Genomic DNA, 12,376 nt, shown 5'->3' with positions numbered 1-12,376 from the left:
AGAACTGAAATTCCGCACGAAACAGTAATGCGAAGCGAAAAAGTTCCAAGCGAAGCGAAACAAACTGATGCGAAGCGAAATGTTTCTGTGAGAAGCGAAACTGTGTTGCGAAGCGAAACAGTCTGATGCGAAGCGAAATGTTTCTATGCGAAGCGAAACTGTGATGCGAAGAGAAATGTTTCTGTGCGAAGCGAAATGTTTCTGTGCGAAGCGAAATGTCTGTGCGAAGTGAAATGTTTGTGCGAAGCGAAACTATGAGCGAAGCAAAACCTTATGCGATGTGAAATTTTCAAAGCTTCCAGAAACAATCTTTCTTGGGACCTGCCCTCCTAACTTGTCAGTTTAGTCAAAGGTTGGTACAACAACTTTTCTAGGACATGCGATGTGAAATTCTGAACACCATTTTTAACAACTTTTAACCCGATTCTTTTAGATCTAACACTTTTTAAGCTTGAATTCTTAAGGTTTAACACTATTACACCTAAGATTACTATTTCTCAAGACATGCTTATGAACTTGCAACCCGAATGTTTTTGTGCTTTGTGATTTTTCTTTGTAAGAACCTTTTATTTTCTTCTTTCTCAAGATCAAAACCCAAGGTTGTGATTCAAAAACCTCAACTAGTGAGCCGAAGCTCTGATACTAATTGTAGGTCCCAAACGGGTGGATCTAACAACGTGTCTTGGATCAACCAAACTTGATGCTAGCGGAATATTACACCAAGCACCTTGGTCTCGGATCTTAAGATGTTTATTTTCAGATGAGAGAGTGAGTGTGAGAGTAAGAGAAGAGAGAAAGTAAGATAATTAACAAAAAGCTTATTCTTCTCATGGCATGCTTCCTATTTATAGGGAAGCATGCATAAGAAGTGTTTATATTTCTATATGCCCAATGGGCTTCTTTACAATGGACCATAGCCCAATAACATACAAAAGTGACTAATAAGCCCAAACAACACAAATACGTACATTCCTATACAAAATACTAATAATAAACAAAACGGGACCTAACAATGCCGTAATGAGCCGAATCAATACCAACCAAGTTCTTTTGATAGTTAGATAAACTTTTATTTTGTTATGCCGAAGTGATATTCGTTACGATGTGTTTGCGTATTCACGTTTTAATATGCGGGTCCGTTGTCGAGTTCCCTTTACAAAGCGCGTAGGGAACACTCTAGTTCTAGTCAATCTAGACTATGCTACCACCACATCATTATGCCATGTCACTAGACTCGCTACCTTGTCGTGAAACTCACATGGACTTCACGTGTCTACTTGGTGACTTTGCATGACTCACTCGATTGCATTCAGTAGTATAAAATATAAATACTTGGATAACTCAGTTTACCACACGTTACATGTTGCTCTTTCTACACTTATTTAAATAATAATAATACTAGGTTAGATCCCGTGTTCTACACAGATGGAAATTATAATAAAAATAAAATTATTATATGTAATACGTAAATTCAGTTATTCCATATAATAAGTTTTATTTATGACTTTTATTTTATATTCATTTAAATCAAATTGTAACTTAAAGTATTAAAATTGAAATATATGTCATAAAAAAAATAAAAGATTTGTCCATGATTTTCACCATTTAATAATTTTCTAAGATTTTAGTCATCAAATTGATTTATATAGTCAAAATTTTGTTATTGATTTATATGATTATAAAATAAAATTGATGAAGAATTTTATATTGAATTGTAAAAGGTTAAAGATTAGTCTTTCTAAATTTATATAAATAAGTTAATATTATTTTAAAATGGTAATTAAAAAAAATAACGAATAAAAGATTTTATGTATTTAATAAATTGTTATACATTTTATATTGAATGTTAGTAGGATGGAAAATGTATTTAAGGAATTCCATGTGGAATAATAGTTGGATTAGATTATTAAACACCTCATAGAAAAATACAAGATATTTATTTTTTTAATCGGGAGCAAAACAAATGAACCACCACCAAACTCAAACTATGGAGACTAATAAGCAGTGGAAGTTGAAAGCAAACAGGGTTATAAAGCCTGCATCCGCCTTCTCAATCGCTCGTGTTATTGCTGATGTGAAAGCCAACCTCAATCAAAGCGATCAAGTAGCAGAAGATGCAGTAGTCGATGCTCTCACTTGTGCTCAATTCAACGGTTACGCACCTAAAGCCGGACTTCTTCAAGCACCTGATGATTTAGTTTAAGTTCTAATTCTATAGCTTGTTCTGCGACTTGACTTTTGACTATTGAAATTTGAATGAACGGTTGAGCACTCGGATAGATGTTTGATTCGATTTGTGATTATTATTATTATTATTATTGTGACATTGTTTGTTTAGATGATTAGTCCAAATTTTAAAATCATATCTATGATTGACCTACATAACTTAACTGTTGCTCAGCTGAATGATATGAAATTTACGGTTCCATTTAAAAACTGACTAAACTGGTCATCGGTTGGGGTTTCGTGGTTGGTTTAATGCTTCAACCTTTTGGTCGGTCGGTTTAAAAAAAATTCAAACTGTAAAGAACGATTTGGTTTATGGTTTATATCAAAAACCAGACCGGGTCAGGCCGTGAGGTTTAGTAGATCTATGGAGTTAGATGATGAACTAACTCTACTTTCATACAACTCTAATTCTTGTTCCTGTTATGACTTTGTTATAATGTTGCTTTCTACTTCTTTGATTAATTGTTATCTAGAGTTAGAGGTATAGTTAGATTAGGAATAATTAGAGGTGTGGTTAGTGGCGAATCTTGGACGAAAACGGAAAAAATACGTATAAAAAATTTTATAAACGTAGGGGGTCGGGCTCATATTTTCGGACGGAAACGGGTAAATTGACACTACATAAAAGAAAATTTTCGGGCGAAAACAGGTAAATTTACACTACTAAGAAAAAAATAGGGGGATGGGGCCACCCCTAGCCCTTGAGCAGCCTTGCCCGTGGGTGTGGTTAGATTATTAGTTCTTATTTTAAGTTTAATATATACCGGAGGTCAAACCGAAAACCAATCCGTTGGTGATGGTTTGGAATTAATTTTCAATGGTTTGGTTTTAGTTTTCAAAAATAAAAACTGTTGACAACGGTTTGGGTCACGGTTAACCTAAAAGTTATGAAAAGCAAACTGTGGACACCCGTATGTAACACATGTATAATAATGAACACCACCTATAATAAGTTTTATTGTGTAAAAACTAACAGGTCTTTAGCTGATCACCTTTCTTGCAACCTCCCTTATAAACTATCACCTGATGATGTTTATGTGACTGTTGGTGCGAAACAAGCAATTGAAGTTGTATTAAGCGCCTTGAGACGTCCTGGTGCAAATATTTTACTTCCTAAACCTGGTTATCCAGCATATGAAGCTCTTTCAGTTATTCATCATCTTGAAGTCCGCCATTTTGACCTTCTTCAAGAAAAAGATTGGGAGGTTGACTTAAATGGACTTCAAACATTGGCCGATGATAAAACCGTTGCTATGGTCATTATCAACCCCGGGAATCCTTGTGGCAATGTATACACACATGACCATCTAAAAAAGGTGTTCAAACTTAAAACTCATAACTAATATATGATTATGTGTTATTGTTTTTTTAATTTCAAAATTCAAATTATATGTTTGTTTAAAGATTGCTGAGACTGCAAGAAGGCTGGGAATATTAGTGATAGCAGATGAAGCGTATGGTCATTTGACTTTTGGAAGTAACCTGTTTGTGCCAATGGGGCAGTTTGGTAATATTGCACCTGCGTTAACCCTCGGGTCTCTATCTAAAAGATGGATGGTTCCTGGATGGAGGCTCGGTTGGATAGCCAAAAGTGACCCTGGTGGTATTTTTGAAGAACAAGGGGTATGTCTTTTATTTATTTGCTAATTTTATTTATAGATATATATTTCTCCATATATGTAATTTATAATATAAGCGAAATGCATGCTTTGCCTTCAGATTGTTGAGTGCATCAAGAGGTCTCTTATGACCAATACGGAAGCTGCAACGTTCGTACAGGTATATTATTATTTATTAATAAAGAATTTATTTTGTTTTTGAAACATTTCAGTTATATTCTTTACTGATGCAATGATGTTCAGGCAGCCCTTCCTCACATTCTTGAGAAAACAACTGATGATTTCTTTGCGAAGACTATCAACATACTAAGAAAAGACGCTGATGTGTGTTATGAAGGATTGAAGGAGATCCCGTGTTTTACACACCTACAAAAACCTCAAGGATCACTCTTTTTAATGGTATGTTAAGTTTGTTGGAAGTTTATAATTCTGAATTATAATGGTGTAGATGTTTTGAGTCTGGAAAATGTTTATTACAGGTAAAGTTAGACTTGTCACAGCTGCAAGGCATAAAAGATGACATGGACTTTTGCTCAAAACTTGCTAAAGAGGAGTCTGTCATCCTTTTGCCAGGTAAGTATTGAAAGAAAGATTTTGAAAGTGAATCCATTTGACTTTTGAAAGTCAAAGTCAGCCTCATTGACTGCAAGTTGAGTAAGGGTCAATGTCATTTTGCAGGATTTGTGTTGAGAATGGAGAATTGGGTGCGCGTAACATTTGGAATCAAGCCATCACTTCTTGAAGTTGGGCTTGAAAGGATTAAAGCATTTTGCGTGAGACATGCAAGCAAGTGTTAGAAATGTTGTGTTAATTTAAAGATCTTGTATCTTATAACTATGCATGTATATTCAAGATCAATATCAACAATATATATATTTGTATACTTTCTTTAACCTATCAAATTGGCATGCTGCCTGTTAAATCTATTTGTGCCTTGTATATTCTTTGCATGATGGGTGCAAATCCACAGCACAGTTCATATAATCTCATCAGCCATATTTACATTAAACCGCCTCTTGTGCATATGGAACAAGCCCTTCAGAGAGACCAATTATATTATCAAACATGTTCATTGAAAGTCTCAAAGGTGGTCACTCATAGCATAAGGCAAGTAAAACATCTTGTTTGAGATCCTTGGATCATTGTGGGTGTTTTTTTAACCTAGAAACATATTTATTTGACACAACAGCAAATCATTCACTCATAAACTTTTCTCAGGGAGTTCATCCTTAAGAAAAACATTCCTATTTTTATCACATAATTATTGTGTTTTACATTTATTTTCCTGAACAAAATTATATATCATAATAAACTATTTAGTTTACATATTAAATATAAATTAATGTAGAAAAAATATTTAAATTTAAATATTATATAATAGAAGAAAATTTTAATTCGTCTGATGTATTACCTAATTAAACATTATCAAAGTTAAAATATTGAATTGAAACACACAAAAATTTTCAATTTCACAAAGTTTGTAATACGTTTATAAAATTCCCAAGTTTAAAAGTGTATTAAACACAAATCAATTTTTATGTCAAAAAGGAGAAATGAAAAACACCTCGTCTAGCCCATAAATACCATAGACGAGTTCATACAATGTTGTCATATGTCGTATGACATACATTAGTGTGCGCCCCCATTACGGGTGCTCTCAAAATACAATATTATAAGAAAAAATATTTGAAAAATGGAATGTATCATAATTCATACACACTATTAACTTATCTATATTTAGTTTTCTCTTTAGAATTCAATAATAATAATAATAATAATAATAATAATCTGCATTAAAATAAAACCATGTGTGAAATAAAATATAAAATTTGCATATGACACATTTACCCCACTAATGTTGCACCTTTTGTCAAAAGTTTTGTTACCGTTAATGCGTCAATCACAAACTCCAATAACATCATCTTCTTCTTCTTCTTCTTTTTCAAATACCCAACGGCTACCTGCAACTAAACCCTAACCCTTTTATACCCACCCCATCTCTTCCTTCGTCATTCATTCAATTACTATCAAACTCAATGGATTCACCGCCTCCATACACCGCCCGATCAGACCCTCATCAAACCCGAACCAAATCGGCTTCTCGTCTCGCCCGAACCAGCACCCAAGACCCATTACCAACTCTCTCTCTTGATCTAGTCTCCTACTCACCCACCAACACTCTCTCTCCAAAACCCACTAACCCAATTTCAATTCATGATCTCCTCCTTCAATCCCCTTCCCCGGTTAAGCGATCCAAAACCCGACACAACCGCTTTGCGAATGTGGGTTCGCCTCGAAATGGTAGGAGATCCAGGAGGCGAATCGAACAAGAGGCTCGAGAGGATAAAGATATCGTTTCGGTTTCGGTTGATGATAAAGATATTGTTCCGGTTGCGAATATTAAGGCTAAGAAGAGGAGACATAGTGGTAAATCCAAGAAGGAGAAACCGATTTCTTGCCCTTCGGTTCCGTCCCCAAGTAAGAATTTACACTAATTTTAGGGTTTACGGTTTAGGGTTTTGTATATATATATATTTTTTTCTAATCTTGATGGTATTGTGAATTTTTCAGAACAAAATGAGGATGATTACGGGTATAATTTTGATCGAATCGGATTACTCGTTAATGATCTGGTGATGTGGAATGATGTGGCAAAATCGACACTTTGGTTCGGTTTAGGGTCGCTTTGTTTCATATCATCTTGTTTCACAACAGGTGTTAGCTTTAGGTAAGTTACTTTTACTATTGTTTTTTTACTAAATTTGCACCGTGTTTAGTGCATCAATGCTAATATCTTGATCTTTGTATGTTTCAGTATGCTTTCTTTAATCTCTCAAATGGGCCTGCTGTGTTTGGGTGTTTCATTCTTCTCCAATATGATTGCTCAAAGGTCAGAAAGATTGTTTCTTCAACTGTTATTATGTCAATGCAAATATGCATTAATGCCAAGTTTAGAGTTGTTTTAACTTGTTAAAGGCACAAACTTGCAGAAATGGGATTGTAACCAAGAGAGAATTTAAGCTTAAAGAAGATGACATTTTGAGAGCTGCTAGAGTTGTACTTCCTGCAGTAAATTTTGTGATTTCAAAAGCAGGAGAGCTGTTTTCAGGGGAACCATCTATGACCCTTAAAGTATATTCAAATCCATGTTAATTACTTCATCATAATATACACTTTGCATTATTATAAAAACTTAAATAAAAAGTGTATGTTTTTCAGGTGGCACCATGGTTACTTGTTGGATATGAATATGGTCATATTGCAACATTCAAGAGGCTTTGTGCACTTGGTAAGATAAATCTAGACAAGGGTTTTTGACCAGATAGCACTTGGTTTAATGTGGTTTATAAGTGATGAAAGCTTACAGTTTGTGTTTGCATCTTTTAGGGTTCTTTATCGGCTTCACGGGCCCAAAACTGTACTCGTTGTACTCGACCCAAATATGCAAGAAAGGTGAGATGAATTAATAAGAAGTTATTTAAATCAAGATGTTTTTTAAAACATGCAAAAATTAGCATTCAAGGTTTATATGAATCAGGTGAGAGCATGAAAAATTGGATACTTGAAGCATGGGGAGGTTGTTCTCACAAGAAATTAGTTGCAGCATCAGCAGTGACAGCCTTTTGGAATCTGACTTCCATTAAAACACGCATTTTTGCGGGTAAGTTTGCTTAGTTTTGAGAGAGAATGATTTAAAAGTTGAAAGTGAATGGTGCTAATCGGGTCTGGTTTGCGTGCAGCGTTCATATGTTTGGTGATGTTTCGATGGTATAGACAACAGTTGACATGGAAAGAGAAAGGAGAAGAAGAAGGTCAACAGCAGGTGAAGACGTTGACTTTGGTGGAAAGTGTGAAAGTAGACTAGAAGTTTTTAGTGACTGTTTTGTATCTTATGTAAAATGCAATATAGCTTATATAATAAAATGAATCGTTTTATCTTTCAATTCATAAAACAGTTGTGGCAACCTGACATATCTTGTTGCTATGCCCGGCAATTGTTCTCTGTCAAGCGTCAAATTAACCATTGATTTGCCCCATGTATTCCCTGAAAGTTGCCATGAATCTCAAATTAACAGGGTATTGATGGGCATGCGAGTGTCTCCTAACGCATTCTTACGATTAGATAGATGCTTTGTATTAGGACTTGACATGTACTAAGATTATTTATAAAGATCTGACATAGATCCCCTAATACATGTACAGATTATTTACAAATGTATATCAATTTTGAAGTAAATCATTATCATTTTCAAATAATAATTGAATTCTAGCTTTTAAGTAAATTTTCCCTGTTTCCATGTGATGTCTTTCTTTGCTATTGCAATTATATTAAAACTTATCCGCAGATTAAATTTTCTGCTACAACAGGCATTTCTGTTCTAGGATGTCTAACTGTAGACACAGCAACATCTAGTTGTTTATATTTTGTTAATCCATTTGGCAGAACCAATTTTCTCTAGATATAATTTATGTATTTGTCATTTTAGTATATACCCGTAATGACCCGAACCAAAATGACCCTTTTCACACCCTAAGGCATCCTGACCTGTTACTCTGGCAACCCAACATATCTTGTTACCAGTTTGATTGTTGCATAAAATGTGAATTCTTTAAATTCAGTAATGCTGTAAATAATCATACATCAGATTGAGATGTTATTAACATTTGATTTAAAAATAAAATACACTTTCAAAGTATCAAATCCATTACATTATTTCGTACTTCTGCTTTGAAATCTAATTGCTGCAGGCTAATTGAAGAATGATATCCTCATGAACCTATAACAAGTCAAGTAGCGATTATAAGATATATTTAGTTACAAAACAGTATCATGAAATCAAAACACCGTAAAAATGAAAGTTCATCAGCCTTTAAAGCAACCATCAATCATCAAAAACAGCACTTTTCAAGAATTTCATAGTTCATTTAATATATAGTTTCAGTCACTTGTTGAAACAATGTAAACATCTAGTCGTTTATATATAGATGTTTCGACTTGCTCGTTATTAAATATATATATAAAAAGAATCATACGCTAAAATTTTAATATATTTAAGTACATGATATAATCTATAATAGATCATCTCGGTATGCTATTGATCAGTTCTGTCATCAGTGGCAATGGTATGCTTCTTGGTTGCCTTGTCTACAGAGAAAAAGATCCGATTTGTTGATGGAGCATGTCCGATTATTCTAGTTTAAGGCAGTGGAAAAACATAACATTATGGTAATTCTTCACCTAGTAAAATAGTCAGTTAAAGACATTGCAGAAAGTGCAATTTATATCAGCAGAACCGCTGAGATTTGAAAACAAATAGAACAATGTTTTGGAAAACGCAATTCAGCTTAGTTGTATCAATTACCACATGATACATCCACATGAGAATATATCATGTTCTAATTGATACAACTAAGCTCCATTACATTTTCCTGAACTTTGCTCCAGTTATATTCAAATCTTACCGTACCATTGTAGATCACGTGTGCTGCAATGCCTTTCGCCAACACATTTAACAAGCAAACAACCGCCATATCGTTTTGTCGTTCCCATTGCCTTAAAAGTATAACCACCAACACATCTAGGATACGTTCCATCAACAAATCCTATCTATTTTTGACAGACAAAGCAAATATTCAAAGTAAATGTTCTAAGCAAATAGGACATGATACAACTACTATAGTTCAATATTCTAAGTAAATGTTCAGTCAACACCCTCATAAGAGGTTTAATTAATCCAAGCCGAGCCCAAGCTTGACTAGGCTCGAGCATGGCTCATTTTGACTTACGAGAGCTCGAGCTTGGCTCGTTAATTGTTTTCTCAGGGCTCGGCTCGTTTGTTATTTTTTAACTAATTTATGAAAGTTTTTAATTATTTTTATTATATATTTTGAGAAAAACCTTTAACCAGCTTAAGCTTGGTTCGAGCTCGTGTAGTACCTTAAACGAGCCAAAACTCGGCTCAAGCTTGGCTTTGCAGTGTAAAATTAATACATAGAAATCCAAAAGCGGTGAAATTTAAAAAGTATACAAGTCTCGTGATAAGCCTAAATAACTAAACAAACTTTATTTGAGGCTACAATTAGGCTCAAGCGAGCTTTGTATCAATCGTTGCAAAAATATAAGGTAGCGTTTGGTATAAATGAATGAGAGGCGGAGTGGAATAGACCATTATGATGGAATGAAAAAAAATGTGTTTGGTTGGTCAATGGAATGGAATCACCCATTACCATGGCCATTCCATTCCCCCTAAAACACCCCAAATTCATTCCATCCACCCCCCTTGTTTTTTTTTCATTCCATCCCACTTTCACACTATGTCACCTCTACCACCCTCCCACCACCATTACCATTGCCCTCTCACCACCCACCACCACCACCTCCGTCGTCCGCCACCACCCACCACCGCCTCCGCCACAGGCCACCACCACCACCCTCCTCCGCCGCCCGTCACCACCGCCACCCACCTCCGCCACCACCACCCACCAGCACCGCTCACCACTGCCACCACCAACCATCGCTCCCGCCATCACCACCACCGCCCGTCACTGCCGCTTACCACCGTCATCGCCACCACCACCCACTATTAGCACCACCTGCCACCACCAACAATTGCTCCCGGCTCCCGCCCGTCACCACCGCCGCCCACCGTCACTCACTACCATTTTTATTTTGTTCCAGCTTTTTCTAGCTTATTAGAAAATAAAGACTAATAATTCATTTCATTCATGATAACCAAACATGTCAATGGAAAGGCAATTATCCACTCCATTACCACGTCCATTCCATTATTCCATCGCCCATTCCATTACACCATAAAGGTGATTTGATTTGAAATGGTTTCAGATCTCAATTAATAGAGATAATATAGTTACATAATATAATTGTACAAATCTTATATTATGTAACTATATTATCTCTGTTACCGTTTCTTCACTAGCTCATTAACCATCAATTTATACAACATCCTGTTATCTTTGACTACTAACACCAACTTCCGGTTATTACCGTTTCTTCACTAGCTCATTAACCATCAATTTATACAACACCCTGTTATCTTTGACTACTTACACCAACTTCTTGTTATCTTTGACTTTGAGAATTGTAGTCAAGAAAAGAAAATGAAAAGCAAAGAAAGAAAAAGGAAATAATTCGAAACACATAATCAAAAAGAAAAAAATGTTCTCGTATCCCGCATATGAAGAAGCGATGAGAGAGAGGTTTTCGAGGATGAGAGAGTTTGGTGGCGGTGCTACGAAGGGAAATTGATCGTATAAATGACCTAAAGACGACCACAGTTTTGAAATCGGAACGGTATCAAGTGGCGTATAAAGTATGAATTAAGGATGAGCAATGGTATTGAGTACCAAAATGGGTATTGTCGGTATCAATTATTTGATGTTTCGGGATCGACACCGGTACTGTTCGGTTCGTTATGGGTATTTACCGAATTTTGCCTACGTATAGGTACTGAACCAAGCATTTTCATATCAATACCAGTACCATGCTTTTAAGAAAATCGAGACCATGAAATGTACCAGTATGGACTGAGCTCATCCCTGTAGTATAAATCCCTACATAAATTGTTTTAACACTTATTAATTTCAATATTACGTAAAATAGTATCATAGTATGTATTTTTCGGTATTTTCTGTATTAGGTACCGATTGGAATATGCAGATTTTTTCTTGAATATTGAGTATCAGTGCACATACAATTCTTTCTTGTTTTTCTACTGAACTTTATACGGTTTTTGGGACATGTTGCATGTTTTTTGGTTTTAGTATTATGGTTTTATGATTATGAATAAATTTGATACAATTAATGAAAATTAGGAGAAAAACACTAAAACGGTACCAAAGTGGGTGTTTTTGTTGGAAGATTTACATGTAATTCCAAGTTAGTTAGATAGTTAATAATAGTTAGAGGGTTATTGTTGTTTGTTCTAGAAGTAGAGGACTAATATTGTAATTTTTCTATTTTCTTATTTGTATAAACTTTTGGACTCGGTCTGCCCAAGACACATATTATTATTGATGTGGCTAGTACGTTATGATCCAAGTCGGGTCATACCCAATAACAAGCTAGACAAACACCGATAATATTTGTTTATATATGATGTGATCATAAGTAAATAAATATTGACACTTATGTTATTTGGAAAGGGTTTCTAAATACAATGTACTTGTGAAATGAATAATCATATGGATGATTTATATTTTGAGAGAAAACATTCCATAGTGTTAATTAAGATGGTTAAATAACAATATGTGAAAATTATAATCTAGCATGTTACCTATAATGAGTTATAACACAATATATGTTGTAACACATAAATATATATATTTGTATATATTTAGAAAGTAAAAGAAAAAGAAAAAAAATAATAAAAACAAGAAAGGAATGAGGGTCCCCCCCCCCCTCTTCTTCATCCTCCTTACTTTATTATTATTTCCACTTAGTGGGTACATGCAAGCAATATGATTGGGGACTTGGGTGGTGAGTTTGAATGACCATCTTTTCCCCCCTC

The 12,376-nt window shown here is 34.9% G+C and overlaps 2 protein-coding genes across 2 annotated transcripts; both read left to right on the top strand.

Moving 5' to 3' along the window:
* The first annotated feature begins 3,161 nt into the window (after positions 1 to 3,161).
* On the top strand, positions 3,162 to 4,653 carry LOC143585041 (nicotianamine aminotransferase 1-like). Its single transcript, XM_077066927.1, has 6 exons — positions 3,162 to 3,545; positions 3,634 to 3,852; positions 3,949 to 4,008; positions 4,092 to 4,247; positions 4,328 to 4,421; positions 4,527 to 4,653. Exons 1-6 carry the CDS (start codon positions 3,162 to 3,164, stop codon positions 4,643 to 4,645), a joined length of 1,032 nt encoding a protein of 343 aa, XP_076923042.1. The 3' UTR covers positions 4,646 to 4,653.
* Positions 4,654 to 5,880: 1,227 nt separating this feature from the next.
* On the top strand, positions 5,881 to 7,777 carry LOC143585048 (reticulon-like protein B17). The gene is made up of 8 exons (XM_077066930.1): positions 5,881 to 6,326; positions 6,420 to 6,576; positions 6,664 to 6,738; positions 6,839 to 6,980; positions 7,068 to 7,137; positions 7,236 to 7,301; positions 7,387 to 7,509; positions 7,589 to 7,777. Exons 1-8 carry the CDS (start codon positions 5,885 to 5,887, stop codon positions 7,711 to 7,713), a joined length of 1,200 nt encoding a protein of 399 aa, XP_076923045.1. The 5' UTR covers positions 5,881 to 5,884; the 3' UTR covers positions 7,714 to 7,777.
* The last annotated feature ends 4,599 nt before the right edge of the window (positions 7,778 to 12,376 follow it).

This window comes from Bidens hawaiensis, unplaced genomic scaffold (genome assembly GCF_021521415.1).
Source record: "Bidens hawaiensis isolate Kalapana, Puna unplaced genomic scaffold, B.hawaiensis_p1.1 tig00033542_1, whole genome shotgun sequence".
Lineage (NCBI taxonomy): Eukaryota > Viridiplantae > Streptophyta > Magnoliopsida > Asterales > Asteraceae > Bidens > Bidens hawaiensis.
This window is presented reverse-complemented; position numbering and strand designations above follow the sequence as displayed.

Bases quoted from the DNA above. Each gene is read 5' to 3' on its own strand.
- LOC143585041 (XM_077066927.1), top strand. From the start codon at position 3,162: ATGAACACCACCTATAATAAGTTTTATTGTGTAAAAACTAACAGGTCT. The intron at 4,009-4,091 runs GTATATTATTAT...AATGATGTTCAG, and splicing joins AAGCTGCAACGTTCGTACAG to GCAGCCCTTCCTCACATTCT. The intron at 4,248-4,327 runs GTATGTTAAGTT...TGTTTATTACAG, and splicing joins AAGGATCACTCTTTTTAATG to GTAAAGTTAGACTTGTCACA.
- LOC143585048 (XM_077066930.1), top strand. From the start codon at position 5,885: ATGGATTCACCGCCTCCATACACCGCCCGATCAGACCCTCATCAAACC. The intron at 6,327-6,419 runs GTAAGAATTTAC...TGAATTTTTCAG, and splicing joins CCCTTCGGTTCCGTCCCCAA to AACAAAATGAGGATGATTAC. The intron at 7,302-7,386 runs GTGAGATGAATT...TATATGAATCAG, and splicing joins GACCCAAATATGCAAGAAAG to GTGAGAGCATGAAAAATTGG.